This window comes from Phalacrocorax carbo, chromosome 16, assembly GCF_963921805.1.
Source record: "Phalacrocorax carbo chromosome 16, bPhaCar2.1, whole genome shotgun sequence".
NCBI lineage: Eukaryota > Metazoa > Chordata > Aves > Suliformes > Phalacrocoracidae > Phalacrocorax > Phalacrocorax carbo.
In genome coordinates this window covers 8927056-8952712 of record NC_087528.1, presented here as the reverse complement: position 1 = coordinate 8952712, position 25657 = coordinate 8927056, and the positions used below count along the sequence as shown (strand labels likewise).

The following is a 25657-nucleotide window of genomic DNA, read 5'->3' as shown; positions in this document are numbered from 1 at the left end:
AATTCGCACCAGCTCTCTGAGGGTGTTGTCCAGGTGCTTCTGGAATATCGCCAGGCTGGGGCCGCGATGCCTCCCTGGGGAGCCTGTTCCAGGGCTCCACCACCCTCTGGGGGAAGGACCTTTCCCTAATGCCCAGCCTCACCCTCCCCTGGCACATCTCCCTGCCGTTCCCTCGGGTCCTGGCGTTGGTCACCAGAGAGCAGAGACCAGCCCTGCCCCTCCTCCTCCCCTCGGGAGGGAGCTGCAGAGCGCCATGAGGCTGCCCTCGGCCTCCTCTGCTCCAGCTGAACAAACCAAGGGACTTCAGCCGCCCCTCGTACAGTTTCCCCTCTAAACCCTGCACCAGCTCTACGGCCCTTCTCTGGACCCTCTCCCGTAGCTTTATACCCCCAATGTCCTGCGGCGCCCAACCCTGCCCACAGCACTCGAGGTGAGGCCGCCCCAGCGCGGGGCAGAGCGGGACAATCCCCCCCCTCGCCCGGCTGCGATGCAGGGCTCGGTGCCCCCCAGGGCACGGCTGGCCCTCGGGGCTGCCAGGGCACGCTGTTGGCTCACGTTCAACTTGCCGTTGACCAGAACCCCCTGGTCCCTCTGCAGAGCTGCTCCCCAGCCCCTCGTTCCCCCATGGAGCTGGTGGTCACAGTCTTCCCCTGACAGAATTACCTTTCCCCCAGCTTTGTGCTTTGGTGCCTTCTGGGCCAAGATGTTCCCTTTATCACTGGTGTCTTCATACTTGGCCTTCCCTTATCTTCACACCCTTCTCTGTGGCAGCATGTCTCCACTGTCAGTCTTTTAGGAGGTTCTTGTTGGTGAGGCATGCATTGCTAATACCCTCTTACCTGGCCTAAGCATTATTTAAAATTCTCGGGTGTTAGTTTCTAATCCTAACTGTGATCCGTTCTTAACTACTAATTCCTGTGCTATTCCATTTCATCCAAGAAGAATATATATACTTTTGAGGTAACAGTACCAGAAGTATGATGCAAAGATTAGGTGATCTTGTGCATCAGAGCGATGGTAGAGAAGCAGAAGGCTGCATGTATACATAGAGACTTTTGAAGATACCATAAAGAAAACGCAAAACCACATGATAAAGATGCTTTTTAAAAAAAATCATCATTCACTAGTGCTGAGAAAAGCGTTGATTTTGGTTTGTGTGTGTTTGGTTTTTGTGCTCTGCATGTCTCTTGCCACTTAATTGTCACCAAGATGCAGACCAGGCTCCTCCTCCCAGCAGCTGCCCCCTCCTCCCCTCCGGTACCAGCACAAGAAGAATCGGGACCAAGCTGGAAAAACAAAACTACCGAGGGAAGCTGCTCCTTCAGTGCCTGCGCCTCCGGCCGTGGGCTGCGGCAGAGCCCGCCGCTGCTCGCCGCCCCGTTAGCCCCCGGGGCAGGGCCTCTCTCCCGCGCCTCCGGCCGTGGGCTGCGGCAGAGCCCGCCGCTGCTCGCCGCCCCGTTAGCCCCCGGGGCAGGGCCTCTCTCCCGCGCCACCGGGAGCTGTTTCTTAATAAAGCTCGTTCTCGCTCCCGCCGCTGCCCCCGCATCCTTCGCCGCCGCGCACGGAACGGCCGCTCTCCGCCCGCGTTCCCGGGGGTGTGTGTGTGGGGGGGACACACGGTGTGACACGGGCTTCCGGCGTGGCGCCATGTCGGGGCGCGCGGCGGAGCCGCCGCCGGAGGCCACGCTCCGCCGCTGGGAACGGTAACGGTGGGGGGCGCCCTGCGCATGCGCGGGGGGTGTCGTTACCATGGCAACCGTGCGCGGCCGCGGGTTCCGGGCTGGGCCTGGTGTGTGTGGGGGGGAGGGGCCCGGCGGGACTCCCCTCGTCTCTCCCCCTCGGTACCGGGCCGGCCGCGGCGGGGTCCCCTTCCCTTGGCTCCCCTTCACTCCCCGCCCCGCTCACCCGCGGCCCTGCGGGAGGACAAGCAAAGCGAGGGGAGTTGCATCCCCCGGGTCCCCTTGTCGGAGGAAGTGGAGGGGTTCCCATTCCCACAAGCTATGGGACCTCTGGAGAGGAGCCCCCGGTGCTCTGGCTCCGTGGGCTCCTCCCGTGCCCGCCGGCCACGGGGCGCAGCCCGACCCGGCGGTGTGGTTCGGTTCGCGCTGGCCGGGACGGAGCGGGGCCTCGGCGCTGGGCTAGGCCTGGAGCCGAGGAGGAAGGGGCACCCCTTTCACCGCGGCCGTGCGGTCTCTCGCTAGAGAACAGGCCCAGTTGAAAGCCAGCGTGGTTGAGGAGGACACCGAGGAGTGGCAGAAGGATTCAAGTTTTACAGGACTGGAGAGAGTGGGAGGTGTGGACTTATCTTATATCAAAGGAGATGACACCAGCGCCTGCGCTTCCCTGGTCGTTCTCAGCTACCCGGCTCTTGAGGTAACGGCAAATGAAGAGCTTCACTCCTTAGGGTTGTGTCTAGGTGTGCAATAACCCGAGGTTTTTTTATAGAAAACCTACACAAAGACCATTATCTACCACACCTCTGCTTCACAGAACATCAGTAAGGTATCACGTGTGTGTTCAACAAAGCCTCCAACCACATGTTCTGCAAGAAAGATAAATACAGAAAAAAATACATGTAAGGTTTTAGACGTAAGTTTAGGAGGATGTGATGCAAGCTGCTCCTAATTGCGAGAGGGTCGTAGGATTACTGGGAACTTCAAGGCATTGAGGGATAGCTTTAGTATGCGTTTGAGTTAGTTGGTAAATCAGAAAATACTGTGATGAGATGTAGTCCGTGGTTAGGCACAGAAGTCTGTAACTGGGTTTGGTATATGTTGAAAATAATCAGTCTTGGCCACTACCCAGACGGAGACAGAAAGCACCGTCGTTATTCGGTGCCAATCGAGAGAGGAAATGAAAGCATTTGTAGCACTCAAACAGCAGACGCCCTGTTTGTGAGTTCTTGCTGGGAATCAGCTAATAATATGGGATGTGATATATAAAACCCTTTTCAAAACCGCCATGAATACCACTTCCCACAGTCATTTTACTTGAATTAATAACGATGTTTGGTCTCTTTCCCAGCTTTCAAAACGATATAAAAATTATCTTTAACTGTAAAACCTATAACAAGCAGAGAAATAAAGTTTGATACTGGCTGCTGGGATTTTTATGAACTGGATTTGAAATCCTGCCTTGATTCTTGACTTGCCCTGCACAAATGTTTTTTTATCCTGTCCTACAGGGTTTCTTTTGGCCTCCCCCTGCACAGAGACAGACACTCTTTGATAATGCTCTGACTGGGTGAACTCTGAGGTCCCCTGCTGTCTGTCTGAATAGCTGCCCTAATTTTGTTTCAAGGACTTCACTCTCAAGCAGGGTATGGTAGGTGATGCCCAGCCCTCTTCTCTCTGCAGACCATTATCCACCCCCTTCTCTGAGTGACAGAATGACACAACCCAATGGCCTTGACTTTGTGGGAGAAATCCAGAAGCAGAGTATTTTTTAAAAGATTACATTAGGGGACATAAACCAGAGGAGATGCCCCTGAAACAGTCAGGAGCTAACCAGCGAAGTCGAGGAGGTCATTGTCTCTGCACTGTCCCACTGCTCCCAGGTGCTGTACGAGGACTGCCGGATGGTGGCTGTGAGCGCCCCATACGTGGCAGGATTCTTAGCCTTCCGAGAGGTCCCTTTCCTGGTGGAAGCTGTTCAGAGACTTCAGCAGGAGGAGCCCAAGCTCAAACCTCAGGTGTGGCATATTTCTTTGTCTCAAGTTGAGATGTCATGAGGGCAGAGAGTACTGCTGGAAGGTGTTCTTCCCTTTCCTGGGACTGCACTGTCTGGCTGTTTCCCACTGGCAGGGCGGAGGGTGCAGTGTCAGAGTTGTATCGAAGCATCTATTGCCTTTTCTGTAGGGGCCAGGGGTGCTAAGCGAAGAACAGCCAGGCCTCCCTTGGCCATGGGAGTCCTGTTCTGTGTGCAGCACCAGCGAAGAGTGCTGTCAGCCACTAAGCTCATGCTGCTGATTGTTCAGAGTCAGGCATAGACAGCACTGCAGGAAGACCCTTATAGAGAGAAGTGAAAGAACTGAGAGAGACTTCTCCTTCCTCACAGGGCCAGCATCACTGGTTGCTTACTGGAGTGGCTCTCAGTGTACAGGAAATAACATTTTGGCTTTGACTTTTCAGGTACTTCTTGTAGATGGGAATGGCCTGCTCCATCCCAGAGGTAGGACTTCACTGGAGAGCCCTGCTTTCCAGGGTTCCCCTGCGGCCGCTTGAGATTCCTGTTCTCTGGTGTCCTCCAGTTACAGTGAGTCGTTGTTGGCAGGATTTGGTGTGGCCTGTCACCTTGGAGTCCTGACAGATCTACCATGCATTGGAGTGGCCAAGAACCTCCTGCAGGTGGATGGCTTGGTCAGGGATGAGCTGCACAGAGAGCAGGTTAGGCAAGACTGGGAATTTATTTCCACTCTCTAATATCCCAAGAGAATTGGGACAGCCACATAAAAGTACTTTCTAACCAACTGACCTTGTGTTGTGTTTATCCCTAGATTCGTTCCCTGCAGAAGGAAGGAGATACGTTCCCACTGGCAGGTACTTCAGGGAGAGTCCTGGGCACGGTAAGCCATGGGGAATTTCCTATTCGCTTGGTCGTTAAGTCTTCCAGCTTTGTGTAGCAGAGAGTGCTGGAGGATGTTGTCTCTATAGTGGGACTGTCTCAGTGATACTAGTTCAGGGAGATGTGGTGTCAACAGGTGACTAGTATCACTGCTTTCCCCTTCCTGTGAGCTGAAACATTCATAAAAAGAGTTCACAGTTCAGGTGTTGGATATATTCATGCCCATGGCTATGTCATCTGAGGTGCCATGCTCCAGCACCCCTGTTTGTGAACCACAATCACAGAGAGGTGCCAATTCTGTAGCCACTTACCAGGATGAAATATGGGAGCATCTGACTCAGAAGAGTGCTGCACAGGAAACAGGCAGATGTAAGAAACTCCTGCGTCTGGTGTTATTTCAACATAGTCTGCATTAGCAAGTCTCACTGCTTCCCAGAGCGGCGTGAGGCATTTGGGGAAGGGCCACAGGGGTCCAAAAGGGCAAACAGTCCCCATGAGGAGTTACTGGGAAGTAGAAGATCAGGAAGGCTGAGAGTTACCAAATATGGAGCCACCATCCCACCTTCTGAAGGCAACTGGCTAGCTTATAATTCAATCTGTATTTGTTAAAATAAGCCTCTTAAGTATTTGATCTTTCTTGTTTCTGAATGCACAGGTCCTGCGTAGCTACAACAACAGCTCTAAGCCGCTTTATATCTCTGTGGGTCACAGGGTGTGCCTGGAGACAGCCGTGCGTCTAGTCAAGTCCTGCTGCAGGTACCGGATCCCAGAGCCCATCCGTCAGGTACAAAAGCAGGGGAGCTGAGGAAGGGGAAGGCAGGCAGCAGAGGGGGCTGTGGGTGTCAAGCCTATGGCAATGTTTCAGAGCCTCAGTTTGCCACCTGTCTGCAACTGACAGTTCTGCAGCTGGCACCCACCTTGCTGGCCTGTTCTTCCCCAGCCTGTTGTGTTGTTGTTTATGTGGTAGTTAACTGATCCTTCCTTCTTCCTTGCTTGTTCTTCTGACGCAGTGCCTGCGAGCACACACAGCCCTTGCTGCAGACCCAGCCTGACTGATTTCTTGGTTCCTCTCTGCAGGCAACTTCTATGATACTGATGTTAATAAACAGGAGCTGGAAATGCAGTTTTCCCGGGCACTTAGAGCCTAGCACAGACCGCAGTGCTGCTCCTCTGGGCTTTTCCCTGGTACTGCACTCCGCAAGGAGCTGCAGGCTCTGGGGCAGCAGCCAGCCGGTAGGTGACAGTACTGGATCACTGTCAGTGAGCCGCAGCTGCCCCCAAGGCTCAGCGTCAGACTAATTAAGCAGGGCTTGAGGAAAGAATCTGGAGAAGCATAAAGCCTCTGGGACTTCTGGCCTGACAGGTGCTTCCCTTCTCTCAGGGTCACCCTGCTGTTAGTGGCTGTCGTGGTTCAGCCTCAGCTGGCAACTGAACACCACGCAGCCGCTCGCTCACCCCCCCCCCACCCCTGTGGGATGGGGAAGAGAATCGGACGAGCAAAAGAACTTGTGGGTTGAGATAAGCACAGTTTAATAACTACAATAGAATGATGATGATAAATGATTATGATAATAATGACAGTAAGGTTAATATAATAAAAGGGAAAAGGGAGGAAAGGGAAAACAGGGAACAAAAACGCAGAAACACGAACGATACAACCGCTCACCACCCGCCGACCGACGCTGCCCGTCCCCGAGCCGCGATTGCTCCCTGCCTCCCCCGGCCAGCCCCTCCCAGGTAGCATACTGGGCATGACGTTACATGATATGGAATATCCCTTTGGTCAGTTTGAATCCACTCTCTTAGCTGTGCCCCCTCCCCTCCCGGCTTCTTGTGCACCCAGCAGAGCATGGGAAGCTAGACGTGTCCTTGACTAGTATCAGCGCTGCCCAGCAACAGCCTAAACATCTGTGTGTTATCTCAACAGGTTTTTTCCATGCTAATTTCAAAGCACAGCACTATACCAGCTAGAGTGAAGAATATTAGCTCTATCGCAGCTGAAACCATGACAGTATCCACCCCTTATTCCATATCATTGACATCATGCTCAGGTCCCATACTATTCAGTACAACTTCAATAATCCTTATCCATCTTCTTATCCTTTAACAATATATATATATACAGATTTTTCATTTATCATTCCACTAGTTTATGGAACACCCCTGTAGAATGCCTGTGAAATGTCCATTGAGTTCATTTAGTCCATGACTTTGGATTTCATCTCTTGTAAGGGTCTTTCGGTGCGGTGGTGTGCGTGGGGTCAGGTTGTTGCATGTCAGTCCTTGTTCCATCACCGCTGCACTGGTAGTTTGTGTTCTCTCACTGCTGCACTTTGCTCGGTTCCATCGAAAGTTCATTTGCTATTATCATTAATTGGGAGATTCCCACCATGATAACATTCCACTGATGCAACCATAGTAGTGATGACATACAACATCATATTACAATTAACAGCATATTATTCAGTTCATTGGCTGTTTTCACCCAGAATTAAATCCCCCTGGGGTACACACCGAACTCCTCCATCCTCCCGCATCACCCACCAAGTGCACCCAGGTCCTCGAGCAAACGCAATCCCACGAGTGGGTTTGCCTCTGCTGGAAGCAGGAATAACCCAGACTGTCTTGCCCAGCATATTTTTTATGTGCACTACAGGGACTCTATCCCCTTCCACAGTACGTAAGGATTCTGATTGGGCCGGGCCAGCTCGCCTGGCAGATCCCCTTGTGTTGACTAACCAGGTGGCTTTTGCTAAATGTGTATCCCAGTGTTTAAATGTTCCACCCCCCATTGCTCTCAGTGTCATCTTTAATAGTCCATTGTATCTTTCGATTTTCCCAGAGGCTGGTGCGTGATAGGGGATGTGATACACCCACTCAATGCCGTGCTCTTTGGCCCAGGTGTCTATAAGGTTGTTTCGGAAATGAGTCCCATTATCTGACTCAATTCTCTCTGGGGTGCCATGTCGCCACAGGACTTGTTTTTCGAGACCCAGGATAGTGTTCCGGGCAGTGGCGTGGGGGACAGGATATGTTTCCAGCCAGCCGGTGGTTGCTTCTACCATGGTGAGAACATGGCGCTTGCCTTGGCGGGTCTGTGGGAGTGTGATATAGTCAATTTGCCAGGCCTCCCCATATTTATATTTCAGCCATCGTCCCCCATACCACAGAGGCTTTACCCGCTTCGCTTGCTTGATTGCAGCGCATGTGTCACATTCGTGGATAACCTGCGCAATAACGTCCATGGTCAAGTCCACCCCTCGATCACGAGCCCACCTGTATGTTGCATCTCTCCCTTGATGGCCTGAGGTGTCATGGGCCCACCGAGCTAGAAATAGTTCACCCTTATGCTGCCAGTCCAGATCCACCTCAGCCACTTCAATCTTGGCAGCCTGATCCACCTGCTGGTTGTTTCGATGTTCTTCAGTGGCCCGACTCTTGGGGACGTGAGCATCCACATGCCGTACCTTTACAACCAGGTTCTCTACCCGGGCAGCAATATCTTGCCACAGTGCGGCAGCCCAGATGGGTTTGCCTCTGCGCTGCCAGTTGCTTTGCTTCCACTGCTGCAGCCAGCCCCACAGGGCATTTGCCACCATCCAGGAATCAGTATAGAGATAGAGCACTGGCCACTTTTCCCGTTCAGCGATGTCTAAGGCCAGCTGGATGGCCTTTACTTCTGCAAACTGGCTCGATTCACCTTCTCCTTCAGCAGTTTCTGCTACTTGTCGTGTAGGACTCCATACAGCAGCCTTCCATCTCCGGTGCTTTCCCACAAGGCGACAGGACCCATCAGTAAACAGGGCATATTGCTTCTCATCTTCTGGCAGTGTGTTATACAGTGGGGCTTCTTCAGCACGTGCCACCTCCTCCTCTGGTGATATTCCAAAATCTTTGCCTTCTGGCCAGTCCATAATCACTTCCAAGATTCCTGGGCGACTGGGGTTTCCTACTCGAGCCCGCTGGGTGATCAGTGCAACCCATTTACTCCACGTAGCATCAGTTGCATGGTGTGTAGAGGGGACATTTCCCTTGAACATCCAGCCCAGCACTGGCAGTCGGGGTGCCAGGAGCAACTGTGCTTCAGTACCAACCACTTCTGAAGCAGCCCGAACCCCTTCATATGCTGCCAATATCTCTTTTTCAGTTGGAGTATAGCGGGCTTCGGACCCTCTGTATCCCCGACTCCAAAACCCTAGGGGTCGACCTCGGGTCTCCCCTGGTGCTTTCTGCCAGAGGCTCCAGGTAGGGCCATTCTCCCCGGCTGCGGTGTAGAGCACATTTTTAATATCTTGTCCTGCCCGGACTGGCCCAAGAGCTACTGCATGAACTATTTCCCGTTTAATCTGTTCAAAGGCTTGTTGTTGTTCAGGGCCCCATTTGAAATCATTCTTTTTCCGGGTCACTTGATGGAGGGGGCTTACGATCAGGCTGTAGTGTGGAATATGCATTCTCCAAAAACCCACAACGCCCAAGAAAGCTTGTGTTTCCTTTTTGCTGGTTGGTGGAGACATGGCTGTTATTTTGTTGATCACATCCATGGGGATCTGACGACGACCATCTTGCCATTTGATTCCTAAGAACTGGATTTCTCGTGCAGGTCCCTTAACTTTACTTTGTTTTATGGCGAAACCAGCTTTCAGGAGGATTTGAACTATTTCCTTCCCTTTCTCAAAAACTTCTTCTGCTGTATTGCCCCACACGATGATGTCATCAATGTATTGTAGGTGTTCGGGAGCTCCACCTTGTTCCAAAGCATTATGGATCAGTCCATGGCAAATGGTAGGGCTGTGTTTCCACCCCTGGGGCAGTCGATTCCAGGTGTACTGGACCCCCCTCCAAGTAAAAGCAAACTGTGGCCTGCACTCTGCTGCCAGAGGGATTGAGAAGAATGCATTAGCGATATCGATTGTGGCATACCACTTGGCTGCCTTGGACTCCAGTTCATATTGAAGTTCTAGCATGTCTGGCACAGCAGCACTCAACGGTGGAGTGACTTCATTCAGGCCACGATAGTCTACCGTTAGCCTCCACTCTCCATTAGACTTCCGGACTGGCCATATGGGACTGTTAAAGGGTGAGTGGGTTTTGCTGATGACTCCTTGGCTCTCCAGTCGACGAATGAGCCCGTGGATAGGGATCAGAGAGTCTCTGTTGGTGCGATATTGCCGTCGGTGCACTGTTGTGGTGGCGATTGGCACCTGTTGTTCTTTGACCTTCAGCAACCCCACCACAGAAGGGTCCTTCGAGAGGCCAGGCAAAGTAGACAGCTGTTTAATTTCCGCCGTCTCCAAGGCAGCTACACCAAAAGCCCACTTGTAACCTTTTGGGTCCTTGAAATACCCTCTCCTGAGATAGTCTATGCCAAGGATGCACGGAGCCTCGGGGCCAGTCACAATGGGGTGCTTCTGCCACCCATTGCCAGTTAGGCTCACTTCGGCCTCCAATACAGTTAGCTCTTGGGATCCCCCTGTCACTCCAGCAATGCTGATGGGTTCCGCCCCTATATAGTTTGATGGCATTAAGGTACACTGTGCACCGGTGTCCACTAAAGCTCTATATTCCTGTGGGTCAGATGTGCCAGGCCATCGGATCCACACAGTCCAGTAAACCCGGTTATCCCTTTCCTCCACCTGGCTGGAGGCAGGGCCCCCCTAGTCCTGATCATAGTATTCATCACTCACTTCCGGTAGATATGAATCACGGGTGTCTCTGTTAAGATCAGTCAGGCCATCAGCACTTCTGCTCCTCTGTCTAGAGAATTGCTTACGGGAAACTGGGGCAGCAGCTCTCCTGGAGAAACTTCCCTGAGTAATTGTTCTCCCTTGCAGCTCACGTACCCGTGCCTCTAAGGCTGAGGTAGGTTTTCCATCCCACTTCTTCATGTCCTCTCCGTGATCACGCAGGTAAAACCATAGGGTGCCCCGTCGTGTGTATCCCTTCTCTTGAGCCAAGGGACGATTACTCCTAATGGCTGAGATACTGGTCCGTACTGGTGGGGAGTAGGACATATCTTCTTTGAGTTGCTGGACCTCTCGGGACAGTTTCTCAACAGCAGAGACGAGCGAGGAAGAGAGATTCGCTTCATATTCCCGGAGTCTATCAATCAACTCAGCCACCGTTGGTGTCTCGTCATCTTTCCAGGACATCACTGCCAATGAGTTTGCATACGAGGATGGTGCGCTCCGTACAAACTTCCGCCACATGGGTCGTGTGCACTCGGCTTCATCTGGATCTTTGGAGGACCGTTGATCGTCCAGGTCACCATAAACCACCTCAAGCACGGCTAATTCCCTTAGATGCTGAACGCCTTTCTCCATGGTCGTCCATTTTCCTAGGCGAAATACAATATCTTCTTTGAAGGGATACCTCTCTCTCACCGCGGCCAGGAGCCGCCTCCAGAGGCTGAGGGCTTGTGTTCCTTTTCCAATTGCTTTATCAATGCCCCCTTCCCTAGAGAGGGATCCCAGTTGTTTGGCTTCCTTCCCCTCTAATTCCAAACTACTGGCCCCATTATCCCAGCATCGGAGCAGCCAGGTGATAACGTGCTCACCTGAATGACGCCCGAAATCTTTCCGTATATCCCGCAACTCACTCAAGGATAGAGATCGGGTAGTTTCCGTTTCTTGTACACATGGTTCCTCCTCCTCCTCCTCTTCTCGTGATGGCCCTGGTTCATCGTAATCTCTTTCTAAACGAGTTGACTTTCTCTTCCATGATTTCTTCTTGCGTATAGGGGCGACTGATACTGGCACAGGTTGGTCCTCTGGTTCAGCTGCAACGCTTGGCACTGGGGTTTGAGTAGCTGCAGTGCCTGTCGTGGGGGTTTGAGTGGCCGCCGTGCTCATCACCGGGGTTGGAGCAGCTGCAGTATCTGTCGCAATGGGTTGGGTGGCCGCCGTGCTCATCACCGGGGTTGGAGCAGCTGCAGTATCTGTCGCAACGGGTTGGGTGGCCGCAGTGCTCGTCACCGGGGTTGGAGTAACTGCATTCTCTGTTGCGGCGGGTTGGGTGGCCGCCGTGCTCATCACCGGGGTTGGAGTAGCTGCAGTCCCTGTCGCGGCAGGTTGGGTGGCCACAGTGCTCATCACCGGGGTTGGAGTAACTGCAGTCTCTGTCACGGCGGTTTGGGTGGCCGCAGTGCTTGTCGCTGGGGTTGGAGTAGCTGCAGTATCTGTCGTGAGGGTTTGGGTGGCCGCAGTACTTGTCACGGGGGTCGGAGTAGTTCCTTTCTCTTTCCCTTGGGGGTACTGAATAGTGTTAAATAGGGCTCGATAGGCATAAGCCAGACCCCAGCACATGGCAGTGATCTGTATGTCTCTGGAATTGCCAGGGTGACAACATATTTCCTCCAAATGTTCTACTAATTTTTCAGGATTCTGCACTTGTTCAGGGGTGAAGTCCCACACCATGGGGGGTGCCCACCGTCTTAGGCATTTGCCCATACTTTCCCACATACCCTGCCACGCATAGCTATCAAGCCTTGGGACAGATCTCTGGATTATATTCTTAACTTGCTTACTAACCTTAGACAGATCCGATACCACTTGCCAAAGCAATATCAACAGATGTATCTTAACTACACAAGGATGTTCAAGATACTGAAAAGTTGTTGTAAGGAGGGAGGAGACATCACATAGGATATTAGCTACGGTGCCATTCTGTATTTCCTCCATAAAAAACTCCTCAGAGGAGGAGGTATAATTGCTAATTGCCTCCATGAGGTGGTAGCTGTAGTACAGTAACGGCTTCCATGCAAAACCTAAATAACTGATAACAGTCAAGGCCAGTGTTTTAATAACAAGTCTCCTAGGCAGAATATCTCTGATCACTGCAGAGCACAGCCAGCTGACAGAACCAACAGCAAGTTTTAACATGTACTTTACAATCAGCATGGTAAAGACTGGACAAGCTAATACTGCGAGCAGATTAATCAATGCTGTGACCAGCAACTGTTATTATCTCAAACCCTTCTCGCCCCACGTTGGGCGCCAAAAATAGACTGTCGTGGTTCAGCCTCAGCTGGCAACTGAACACCACGCAGCCGCTCGCTCACCCCCCCCCCACCCCTGTGGGATGGGGAAGAGAATCGGACGAGCAAAAGAACTTGTGGGTTGAGATAAGCACAGTTTAATAACTACAATAGAATGATGATGATAAATGATTATGATAATAATGACAGTAAGGTTAATATAATAAAAGGGAAAAGGGAGGAAAGGGAAAACAGGGAACAAAAACGCAGAAACACGAACGATACAACCGCTCACCACCCGCCGACCGACGCTGCCCGTCCCCGAGCCGCGATTGCTCCCTGCCTCCCCCGGCCAGCCCCTCCCAGGTAGCATACTGGGCATGACGTTACATGATATGGAATATCCCTTTGGTCAGTTTGAATCCACTCTCTTAGCTGTGCCCCCTCCCCTCCCGGCTTCTTGTGCACCCAGCAGAGCATGGGAAGCTAGACGTGTCCTTGACTAGTATCAGCGCTGCCCAGCAACAGCCTAAACATCTGTGTGTTATCTCAACAGGTTTTTTCCATGCTAATTTCAAAGCACAGCACTATACCAGCTAGAGTGAAGAATATTAGCTCTATCGCAGCTGAAACCATGACAGTGGCTCAAGCAGGCCCGACCCAGCAGCTGTCCTGGGAGCAGGGCCCATTCAGACGGCCGCGCTCACGGCGTTGCCCTGGAACACGCCGTTCGCACTGCTGCACCACCGTGCTTGTCAGGTGTCTGGCCACCTTTGCTCTGCAGCTCCTCACAGCAGCACTAAGATGATCCTGCCGAGGGCTGTTAGGCAGTCTCTGCACACAGGAGCTTCTCATTGGTACCGCAGTGTTTTCTGAAAACAGTCTTGAGTCTATAGTTATAAACCAGACAAAAATCTAACACCTTAGAGCAAAACAAACCTTGAAGTGTCCATACCAGAACTGGAGTTTCTGATCTCATAAACCACTACCTGCCAGCAGGAGTAGGCTGATAGATTTTCTTATGTAATCTCTTCCAGCAAGGGACAGATGCCTCTGCAGAGCTCTGAGCAAGCTCTGCAGTTCGGCATGTTCAGAGGAAAGGGGAAAAGCATTCCCATTGGAAACAAAAAGGTGTCCTGGAGCTTTTCATCACCCTCATTTCATTTCCAACTATCTCCAGGATTTGCTATGTTCTGAGACTCTTCCAGTCCCCTAACTGCGACCTTTATTTAAAGTGATGGAATGAATTGTTGTCACTTTCCTTACAGAGAGGTTAAAAATCCAAAAGGGTGTGTTTACTGTAGACGTGGAGGGATGGCGGGAGATAAGGACACTTAAACCTTTCCATGGTTTAAGTGGTTTCCATGCTGCAGTTCCTCTGTACGGTAGCTGTCACAGACCTCGACACAGGGCAGTGCTGGAAGCCTCAGCTCTTGAGCGCCTGAAGCTGGAGTTAGGAAGAAGGCAGCTGCGGGCAGTCCTGCCGTGGGTAACTGACTTTTGCTATGGTATGTCCCCAGAACAAGCTTCCAGACCTGACGGGTGATGTTCTTATGGCTTTCCCAGTGTTGTGAAAGACTTCTGGATCATTAGCTCTTAACCTGTAAGTTGGGGTAGCTCTAGAAGTATAATGCTCTTAAGAGACCTCAGCTGCCCATACCTTCTTGAGGCCGTGTTTATGGTTTGTATGAAGGCAGTACTGTGCTGCGGCGTGTGTGGTGCTGTGCAACTGTTGTGGGAGCTAAACTGTCTACTTTCCTAGAGGTATGGCCGGCCAGTCTGTATAGGGTATGTTGTGCTTCTTGGGCATGCAACAGTATCTAGGCAGTGATCAGAAACAGTCTGATTTGCATTCAGCCCACAACGTGGTTGTGCTGCCAAAGGAACTGTGGCTGTGATGCAGGTGAGAGAAGTGGTCTTTCAGAGAAAGCAGAGAGACGTTCATTATCACCTACAATCGGTATTTACATCCCACTTAGTCCTTATTCCACGCATAAGCGCAAGGCTGATCTGGGAGAATTTTGCTTGCATGGGAGTGTTCTCTCTGCCCAGACAGCTTCTGAGATTTTGAGGTTCTTCTGCAGAGATTTGGTCATTTGGAGCTACCCAGACAGGGACTGAGGTAGGCAGGAGCTGTCATTCCGGAATAATAAGCAAATCATTCAAACTGAGTAGCACTGGAACAATAACAAGCCCTCCTGAGGGCAACTGCCCTTGCCTATTTCTGGCAGAGGTCAGAACCCCTCTCCAGTATTGGCCCACACTCCAAGCCCACTCAGACCCAGGATCCCCATGCACGGTGGGGAAACAGAAGCTACTAACGCTCTCCAGCTGACAGGGATTGCGCTGGGACTGATTTTTCTGCTCTCACTGTTTCAGGTTCCTGGTTGGCTGCACACCAGCCTCCAGCGCACTTGATGATCCTTTTAGCTCCAGCTGGCACCTTGCCCAGCTGGTTCCTGCTGGCTCAGGATGTGGCTGATGGGACAGCCTGATGTTGCTCCAGCCCACCAAGAAGGACAGAAGTAGGCCTGCCCAGAACTGTGAATTTCTGTAGGTCACTTCATGTGAAATATTGAACGCTTGCCCTTAGGAGAACTGAGAAATAAGCCATCATCCCTCTCCTCTGTGTGCATGACTCCTGCTGCCCAGCAGGGAAATCAGTAGCTGATATCCTGAAACTCTTAACTCTGTTCAGCTGTGCCCCCCGCTGCAAGCTTGCTGTGTACCCAGGGATCACCACTGCCCCTCGTAAAACAGGCAAAGCGACAATTCCAGACCCTAATGCCAGCACTAGTCCCCTCTGAAAATAGAAACAATCTGTGAGGATTATTACGGGACAGTTAACCATCTTATTGATTAGCCTCTTGGTTAATACGCTGAGTTAAGCTGTCTCTCAGCGCTGTGTTAGGAGTGAGGACTGGCCGGTAACTTGCCACCTAATCAAGCATTAGCTTATGTTACCAGCAGAATGGGGTTGGGGTTTTTCTTCCCTAGAAAAATAGTTTGTAGATCTGTCTCTTGCTACCTTGGTCTCCCAGTAGGGACTCTATTGAACAACCTCCTTCCCTTGTTATAAAATACATCACGTAATCTCTTATCCTGAAGAGTGATCAAAGTTATTTGTCAGTTCAGTTATGAAACTGTCCAATTATAGAGAGAAGGGAAAAAAATCTCCCAAACAAACCACCCCTTATGTAACTATTTTTCATTCTCAAGCTTGCAGAATTGTTAACCAGTTGTGGAGCTGCGTTGCCAGCAGTAAACAGGCAGAGCCTCCACCGAGAGGTCTGGCTAGCGGCAGCAGGGATGGAGGGGTGGCGGGGAGCTTCTTGAGGTACGGGAGAGGCTCTTCAGAAGTAGAACAGTGATGAGAGTAGCAAATGCTTCAAGGACAGCCACTGGGGATGTGTTAACCCACTTTATTAGCATGATCATCATATGCTGTGAAGCTTTTCCAGCTGAGAAGGTCACATACTGCTTTTTAAGTTGAGAGAGACACTCTGCCTTTGAGGTGGGGCACAGCAGCTGTTCTAAAATGTCATGGCGAAGCAGTGTTTTTGAGAAAGGAAGTTTCTAAAAAAGAAGAAAACTTTGAGGGAATGTAAAAATCAACTGTCCGTTCTCAAAGTTTTCCAGGAGCCCAGGATCTGCATGCTTGTGATAGCACCTGAGAGTCTTCTGCACTGGAAAGCTGAACAATAACACTTTTGGGGAACAAGAACATCCAATAAATGTCCAGCAACATTTTCTGTAGCTCTTGGGATTTCCGTTGGTGTTCTCCTTGCCCCACTCTGACACATGCTACCCTGCATTGCTGGTAAGACATGTGAGCTCAGGAGGGCTTAAATCAGAGGAGAGTGTATCAGAAGAGGAAGGGAGGAACTGGACATTTGCATGAGGATGCATTTGATGAGGTTTGGTGGTGGGTCTAAGCTCAATTTCAAGCAAGGAGGGCAGTAAACCATGAATGTGGTAGAGTCTTAACATTATTCCTTTTGATTTTGGTACTGGAAAGCAGATCCCAGAGCACAGATACAGCCTGGCATCTAAGCTGCTCCTGTTGTCTTCCTTGGCAGCTTTGTCTTTGGACTCATGAGGGAGGACAGTGTGAAAGGTGTGTCAGTCCCTTGCCTTGCCGCTGCTGCCAAGTGATAGAGCCAAGGATGTGCTTGTGTCTTGTCTGTGTTTGCTTTCAGTGGATGTTTTTACCTGCTGTAGCTGCATAATTACCATTGCACAGCCAGCCCATCAGGCACATAGGCAGGATGAGCCAAGCTCTTGCCTAGGGAAAAGGATACGCAGCAGATGAGTGGTGTGCTTCTCCATCTGTTGCTGCATCATACAACTGCTGGAACAGAGGAAGGAAAGGGATGGATACAAGAATGGGCAATGCCAACCTCTCATTTCATCCCCTGTCCTGCTGAGAACTCGCCTGGTAGATTGCCATGGTCCCAAAATCTTCACAGCCCTCTCTATAGCCTTGTTCCCCTTCTCAATTTACAGTTTGCTGTGTGTTGTGGTTAAACCTCGTCACTGTGGAGGGCAGAGAGCCATTTCTCAGCTGATAAGTGGCCATATGCTCCTTTGGGAACATCCCAGTGTCAATAGTTACATGTAAAGACCATGGATGATCTTGGAGTGCTGTGAGCCTGGAGGCTGCGGTGTGTACCTGCTTGCAATGCCAGTGTGAGTCCCTGTTAGCATAGTCCTGGGACACAGCTTCTGTTTCACTGGGTGTACAGTGAAGGTTATTGCAGCAGAGTCCGTGGGACATTCTGCTGCTCTGGGAAAAGTCAATACAATGCGTTAGTAGTTCCCCACCTTTTGAGGAGGGATCTATGAGCCACTGTCTAATGCTAAATTGTCTTGCAGTGCTGCAGAGATCTGCCTTCACATCCATATGGGTTTGGCACTCCAGCAACTTTCTGGGGGCCAGGGGACATACTGCTTTTGTACATCAGTATAGGCTGAAGGATTTTGATAGCTTTGAGCAAAAGGGGTGAAGAAGATCCCAAGAAACAGAAGGGTGGGCAGAGTCCTGGGCTGAAGGGGAGCCATTTTTTTCAGGCATCTTTATCTGCGGGCATTTTGCTGATGCTCAGGAACTCCTCAGCACTGCAGAGACCTGCATGTGATCACAGCGTGTGATCCTTTTACAGAGTGAGGATGGTAGAGCAGCTTCTGTTGGCTCAATGGGAGAGCTGGTTTACTTTTTGGAGTATCTCCTCTTGAGGGAAGGAAGACTTACCCTGCCCCTATTGCTGGGGAACCCTGTGATGGAGCTTAGCTGCTTGGTTACATCCTCCTGCATTGCATTTGGAGGTGCCTACTTGTCGAAGAAGTCATTTGGGCTGGTTGAAAGGATGAAAGCACTAGACCACTCGCAGACTCCCAAGTCTCTCCTGGCTCTGCTGCCAGGGTTCATGAAAGGGAAGTTGCAGTTCTGGTGTAGAGACAGGGCAAAATGGAAAAGCAGCCCATCACCTCAGCAACTCTCCCTTTGCCAGCGAACACCTCTTCTTACTAAGCCTCTGGAAATCCCTGCTGGCCTGTCACATCCCTGGACGATGAGGAGTAGCCATTTAGTGTAGGTGTAAGGCAAGAGATTCCAGCTGGGTCAGTGCTTGCTGCAGGAAGGCTCACTGCACTGCAGTGTGTGCTGGAAACCTGTGCTAGTTCATCCTCTGAGTCTCATAGGGAGCCTTGGTGAAGTCTGGCTGCGCTCAGCTGCAGCTGGGATTTGCTGAGGAGACCCAGTCTGGGTCCCACTTTGGCTGTTTATCCTGTCATGCTTGGGGTGGGTCAGGGCTGAGCTGACCTTGGGCATTGGCTGGCAAGAACTGTCTGTGCCCGATGTCTCACCTCCTTACTATGAGAAGTAAAGGGGCAGACAGGAGAGTTCAGTGAATGTAATTTCTGCTTCTGAAATGGACTGTGCTCCAGTAAGGCCGTTTGATCCAGGACCCTCTCTTTCTTCATTTTGAGTCTTCATTCTCCCAAGCAGCTTGCAGTGAGGCACAGAAACCAAACAAGGAAAGAAACACGCAGGTTCCTCTTTGCAACACAGTCATACAAGAGCTATTTGTGATGCACTGACATCAGGGTGTGCAGGGGCATACTGAGATAACAAAGGGGAGGCACCAAGCAGGCTGATCAATCCATTTTCACTCATTTTCCTTCTTAATTCCAGGCTGATATTAGATCGAGGGAGTATATTCGGAAGCAGCTGTGTTCACCACTGGAGGTCATATCTTCTGAGCCGGAGAGGTAGGTGTGTGGGCAGCCCAAGCAGCTGCCTCTCCAAAGGGGATCTGCTCATGTGATGATCTTCAGTAATGGCATTAAAGGGACAGGCAGGGTAACAAGGTGAGCTCAAGTGACATCAGGACATATGCTGCCTCCATAAAGGGTGATTTCTGGCGATTGTAGCCATGCTACTTCACACGTTTCTTCTGCAGAGCACTGTGTCCTAGGCTGGGGAAGGTCACTGGGGATTTGGTCTGTTTCCGGTGCCTGCGATAAGCAAAGCACTAACGCCTACAGGTGTGACATGAGGGTGAACAGAAATATCCTGCAGGGAGCCAGTTTCTGCCCCCAGAAGGCAAGGGGAGGGTCAGACTCCCCGCCCTTACATAATGTAGGCCAGCAGCTGCTCTGTTAAATGGTGTAAATCCATAGCAACTCCACTGGCATCTAGGAGTTCCTTGTGTTGTGGCTACACTGCCTGTTCAGGAGAGTGTTTTTGGGTTCCCTCAGACCCACACCAATACCAGGCTGGACAGACACCAGATAGTCCTGCCTGAAGAGCTGCTCAGGGATGAATGATGTGTGTCAGGCCTCAAAGCCCACTCTGCTCTGAGGGTCCTGATGGACCAGAAAGAGTGAAGGTTGCTGGTGGCAGTAGTGAGGGACTGCTTACGCTGACTGAGGCAGCTCTTATGGAAACCTTAGGACACCTGGTTGGTGCAACTCATTGTGCTCTGCTCAGCTCCCCTATTCTTTGAATCATGCAGCCAGAAGCAAAAGAAGGGGCTTTCTCTGCTCTTGTAGTGGCAGTTGCACAGCATGACCAGGCCGTGGGGGGAGCCCTGGGCAGTGCCAGGCTGGGTGTCCCCTGTTTGCGCTGGAGCTTCAGCTCTAACACCTCTTAGACCTTCCTGCCATGGCAGATGCTGAAGCTCACACAAAGACTAGCTAGTTTGGAGGTCTGTGCAACAGAAAAACCAAACTCATTCCATTTATGATCATATATCTTAAAACCTGCGTGTCTGAGCCCTGTATTCACCAAATGACATAGTTATTTGGTCTTCTTGGCTTCTACTTTTTTTTTAAGTCTGTGACCCTTCTTTGGTTTTGTTCCTAGCAGAAAAAAGGAGACTGAGCTGGATGATTAGTGTGATGCCAGAAGAGACTGCAGGGCTCCTTTTCACTGGATCCTCTCCTTCACCAAGACTGTGGTTCTGTCGAGTGCAACAGCCGAGGGCCACCCCAGGGGAGAGCGGCGCAAGGCTGCGTCCGTCAGGACAACGCCAGCCACTGCGCGTGGGTCTGGTGGGCAGGTGGACCAGCTTCTCTCCAAGGATAATGTGTAGGGCATGTTTCTCAGGGTTGATTTTTAACCATTGTAAAAATATTTGTGTAAGCAAATGTACGCTTGTAAGTTTGGTACAACTACTTGAGTACTTGAGGAGTTGCAGGAGTTGATTTACAAAGAGGTGCTGAGGCACTTAACTGAGTTATAAACAAACTCCAGAGCTGGTCTGTGGCTCCCACCACACCTCTGTGGCACAGAGACTTCCCTCTTGCCGTTTTTGGAACAGCATCTACCCAGTCCCTGCAGCCTGTACTCTCACATTCACTTTGCACCACGTCTCCGGGGAACAGAAGCCCAGTACGCAGCCCCGGCTGGTCCTGACAGACGGGCAGAGGACGCTGTGTTTCAGGTGGGCGTGTGACTCACGAGGGAGGGGATGGAGCCAACAGTCTGCTGTGGATTTTGGAAGAGGCTCGGAGGTCTGAGCTCCAGTACCCGAGAAGCTTTCTGTCTATTTGGTGTCAGTGGCTTCTGAGTGCCTGCTGCCTCGGTGCCTTGCAGCAGCGACCAGACCTCAGAGGCCGTGTGCGGGTCACTGTGATGGGCACATGGTGCTCTGGTGTTGCTGGTCTTGGAGGGAACTTGTTCTACATTGCTGCTGAAGCACCGTTCAGATGGAAGGGCGTTACAGCACCCAGACTTGCTGGGTGTTACTGTGACCCTCTCCGCAGTGACCGGGGCAGGGGGCTCTTGGTGCAGACCAGCTCTCCCTGAAGGAAAGATCGTCTCAGGGGAAAGGAGAATTTCCCATCAAGGAGAATGGGGAGGGAATTCCTTCCTAATACACAAATCATCCAGGGTGGCCAGATCCCAGGCTTGAGCTTTTGCAGTCTGAGTGGACAGGGAGCACTTGGGTCAGGTCAGGAGGAAGCTCTCTGTGCCCAGATGCTTGGACCAGCACCCATCAGTTAAGTCAATTGTGAAGCTTTGCCTTAAAAGCAGAGCACAGAACAAGCAGTTTCTGTCCCTGAGTCAATACAGCGAGTCTTGTACAATTTGCAGGGCTAAAGCTTTTCCTCCAAATGTGTGGGTTCCTGGTTGTATTCAGCAGGTTATTCCTGACCATTTCTGAGGAAAATTGGAGCAGATACAAGTGTACCTGAACACAGCCAAAACTCTGGCATGTTGATTTAAAAAAACACGGCTGTGTAACCTCCTGCCCTAAAGAGGAAAAAGGATGTGTTCCTGGGGTTGGAGAGGGGTGCTCAGGGTCAGGACTCCTGTGGGCTGTTTTTTTGAACGGCCAAGCACTTCACTTTTGCATAAATTTATCTTGCAGCTTTTTGTTGCTCTTTTCTCATTGTCACCTCAGTCTCGGTGCTGCTTTGGGTATAGAGGACATTCAGCCCCTTTCGCGTGTCTGTGCAGCATCTGCTAGATCGGAGTCTGGGCTGGTTCCGCCTTCAGTGCTACACCCTGAAACCCAGGTGGGAAAAGGGAGGAAGCAACGAATTTGGCTCCCCGGGGGCCCGTCCTTGGGAGTGTTAAAGAGGGGGACAGGTGCTGACAGGGTGCTTCCCAAAAAAACCCTTGCTGATTGATCTGTTCTAAGATAAAGCCAGAAGCAGCTGCAGGTTTCAAGCCCCGAGAGGAGCATGCCATCTCCTGGGAAGCCTCAAAGCCATTTTCACATGGGAGTTTGTTGTGTGGGTGGACAGAGACCAGGAAGAAAAACACATCATGGTGAAGGGTGCTCCTTTGATCCTGGTGATGGGTGTGGGATCAGGAGGGCTGCCTGGCAGGCCAGGGTAAGAGGAACCCCTTGGGTTTGCGTCTGACGCTGGCTTTGGCAGGGGATGGGGATGCGGGAGGCGGGAGGCTGGCGGGCAGCCCTCCCTGGCCAAGGGGACACGAGGGCAGCCTTCTTGCCTCACTCGCAATGGCACAGACGCAGCACCTCTTCTGACACTGCTGTGTCCCCTGTCTCGAGGGAACAGGGTGCAGCCCTGCAAATACGCTGACGGCTGGTTTGAGAAACCAGTGAAACAACCAAATGCCGTGGGAACAGCCTCCCCTGGTGCTGCCGCCTCCCTCATCCACTGTGACGGCACCCAGAGCTCTCTGGGGGTCAGCGGGAGCCCAGCCAAAGCGCTGCTTCCCAGCTCCCAGGTGTGATGAGGAGGGAGCCCTGGCAGTGACCTCCTGTGAGGGAGGAGTGTTGTGTAATTAGCAACAGGAAACTTAATCTGGCTTAACAAGGAAGGACTTGCTGTGTACAGCTGTCTGCTGGGGTGGGAACCCCTGCACCCCCTAAAACCATCTCCTGCCCTCCCCGTGTTGGCACACAGCTGAGGGCCTTCAGCTCCGAGCACAAACACCCTCCAGTCCCTTTCTGCCAGAACTATTGGACTCGGTGAGCCCTGCGGGACCCCCCTGACCAGTAGGGGCAGAGGTGTTAACTAGTGAGTTCTTAATAGGAGGAGTTGGCCTGGGACCCTCCCCAGCTCTTCCCAGGAGCCATAGGACCACTGTCAGCAACAAACGGTTCATCCATTTCTTATTCCAACCCCATGCGAAGGAGCAACTCTACTAAACCATGGGGACAGGGTCTTGCAAAGCCTATCACAAATTTAGGCACGTACAGTGTGCTGAGGGCAGGGAGCGGGTGTTTCTTAGATCTTGTGGGCAGAACACCAGAGAAATCCATCTTTTTTTGCTGATTGCCTTCATCTGGCCTTTGCTGGCCCCAGGAGCAGCCTGCCTGTGCTGGGGTGCCACAGGACCAGCCCAGGCTCATTGTAAATTCTAGGTCACACTACTCCCACTGCAAATTTATCTCGGTGGTGCTGAAGCACTTTATTTGGCTCAGCTGTGCCAGGGGAGGGGTCTGTCGGGGAGTGGAGCAGCTCATGCTCTGGGGATTGCCTTGCTCGAAAAGGGGTTTCCTCAGCAGGTGGGACTGTAGCTCCTCCTGACCTGGCTGTGTAGCTCAAGCGGGTGAGTGTCTGCAGTTTTAAGCTCTCCTGATATATTGGTGATTTTGTGTGCTTCTGGTTGGTGTTTGACCATGAAAGGGTTGGGGTGTGCCAGTTGGTGGAGGTTCTGTAGCAAAAGACACGAGCTGGGCTATGTTGAGCCCGGTTCCTCAATAGGAATGCGAGGCTTTTGCTGTTCTGGGCCTGCAGCTGGCGGTTGCCGCCTCCTGCTGCGCTCCAGGCTTTCTGGTGTGCTGAAGGCCTGCGCTGGGGCTGGCCCGTGCGCTGCAGCCTGCCTCGCTGCTGGGGAGCTGCCTCTGCCTGCAGGGGTGAAGTGGGAAAAAGTGAACAGCAACAAAGAAAAAAGGACAAAAAGCGTCACTACGGACTGTTTCCCCCAGGCATCACTGCCTGCTGCTGCTTCTCTCTGCATCACCTGGTGTGTCTCTGCACTCCTCTTATTCTGAGTGCCGGTAAACTCCTGAGATCAGATAGTTGACTGTGGATTAAAGTCACCTTGATAGGGTGGGGGGAGGAGGGATGTTGCCTTTGTGGTGAGAGCTTGCAGCCCTCTCTGCAGAGCCGGTGGAGCCGAGGGCTCTGTTCTGCCTGGGTTTAGTATTTACCTGTACTGTGCGATGCTCTCTCAGCTGCCAAAACCTGGGGAGGCGGTTAAACAAGGGGACTAATCTCTGTGTTTGGTGTCTACTTGTGGCTCTCTGAACACAATAAGGGATTAACTTGGTCTTTATCTAATTGGTTTATAAACTAGGGAAGGGAAAATCGCTTTGTAATGCATGAAACCGCCTCTTAATAGAAACTCAGAGACTAGAGCCTGGGTGTCCTTCCTAAGTAAACTCAGATCTTTGCTTTTAACTCTGCATTTGCTGGAAATGAGCTTTTCTGGGCATTAAGTATTTATTCTCCAGTTCCCAACAACTTACTGCTGACGTGTTACAAAGCCTTGCCTTTTGTTATCACCAAGTATACTTTTCTCTTTAATGTTTCTATCTGCGACTGTTCAGGAGTCTCTGAACAGGCCTCACTGCTACTAACCCCTCGGTGCGGCGGGCGAGCGGGGCGTGGGGCTGGAGCTGTGGGGTAACAGCAGCTGGGCGTGCTGCAGACCACGGCCCTGGCACTCAAAGCAGGGATGTGGCCATGCAGCGATGCCTCCCGGGCCACAGGCAAGGGCTGCAGGCTGGGACAGAATTTGTCACTAGTGCTAATTGCTAAATATAAGTAACTAAAGGCTGGCAAAAATCTGGGATGTGGATGGGAAGAAGTAGTAGAATGGAGTGAAACCAAAGGGGAAGCAGGTGGAGAGATGAAGGAAGGAGACTGAATCCTCTTTTGGGGCTACAGTGGGGGATCTATAAAAATGAGAAGGTTGTTGGGATAGTTCTTTGGCTTCTCGCTACAGTGAAATTGTGTACCGTAACACAATTCTTGCTGCTCTGCTGCGTGTCTGGAGGATGGGTTAAGGCTGACTACCTTTGATTAAACTAACCTGCAACCTCTGCTGCCTTATCGCGCAGCCAACGCTGCCAGGTGGGGCTGGGCTGTAGCACTAACATCCTCCTGCTCCAGGTGGCTGCTCCGTCACCCGTACTGTTGGGACATGCCATACTGTTGGGGTATGCCGTGTGGGTTCGGATTTCCTGCCTCCCTGCTGTGCTCTCCATAAGATGTGGCACCAAGACAGCTCTGCAAAATGATTCCTGCTGGAGTCGTGTTGGGAGTGCGGAGCGTGCCTGATCCCTCCCCTGCGTGAGAACATGCTGCTGGGAGGGGATGTGTGAGTAGGAAAGCTTTAAAGAACTGCCTGTTCTTGGGAACGCTTGGATCTGCCTGGCCTGTGCAGCCTCCCATGCACGGCATCTGTGTGCAGCGCACGTGGCCGGGAGGCTTTCCGAGCCACGACAGCGAGGAGAGGGCTGCGTGTCCCCCAGGGCTCCCAGCTGCCGCCCTGCAGCCCGCTCCTTCCTCCAGGAAGCTGGTAATTAAATCAGGAACCATTTCTTGGCTTCACTAGTGAAAGGCTGGAAGGAGTCACTTGCCCTGCTGAGATGCACTGGTTGGAGAGCCCTTTCTGGCTGTCATGCCTTAGACTCGCCAACAGACACAGCCTGCGCTGGCTTAATTAAACGTGAGCTGCCCCATGCAGAGCCTCCTCACTGCAAGCTTGGCTGCTGCAGGTCAGGCTCAGCCCTGCACACAGTTAGAGACAGATTAAAGGCTGCTTAAGAGCTTCTCCATGCAAACCTGAGCTGGCATAAGGAAACAAACCCATTCCCCTTCTGAACCCAGTACTGGTGCCACCCTTCCAGGTAGGTGCTTCTCACCTCCCTCCTGAGAGCCCTTACAGCCACTCATTTATAGCTTGCTTTGCCTGCTGAGGATCTGAAGGGAAATGGAAGATTTGTGCAAATCAAATGATAAATGATTTATGATTTGTTCTGCTACAGATTCTCCGGAGTGGCTTCCTCTATGGTTTTGGGGTTTTTCTGTGGACACCTAGAGATCAGGAAGGAAGATCTGTGCATGTGTGCTGCTTATCTGGGGTCCCTTGATAAGGGAGAGAAGATGCTTTCAGATGCAAGTCTGTGT

General features: G+C 51.7%; 1 protein-coding gene across 6 annotated transcripts; it reads left to right on the top strand.

Annotated features, from left to right (window-relative positions):
• Positions 1-1604: 1604 nt before the first annotated feature.
• On the top strand, positions 1605-21416 carry ENDOV (endonuclease V). Of its 6 annotated transcripts, none has more exons than XM_064467093.1 (9): positions 1605-1703; positions 2202-2373; positions 3557-3691; positions 4131-4170; positions 4273-4385; positions 4496-4564; positions 5219-5319; positions 18729-18805; positions 19905-21416. In XM_064467093.1, exons 1-9 carry the CDS (start codon positions 1648-1650, stop codon positions 20240-20242), a joined length of 1101 nt encoding a protein of 366 aa, XP_064323163.1. In that variant the 5' UTR covers positions 1605-1647; the 3' UTR covers positions 20243-21416. The 6 variants fall into 6 exon arrangements, with proteins under 6 accessions (XP_064323163.1, XP_064323162.1, XP_064323165.1 ...); XM_064467092.1 differs by having other exon boundaries at positions 19902-21416; XM_064467095.1 differs by having other exon boundaries at positions 5219-5347; positions 19905-20076.
• The last annotated feature ends 4241 nt before the right edge of the window (positions 21417-25657 follow it).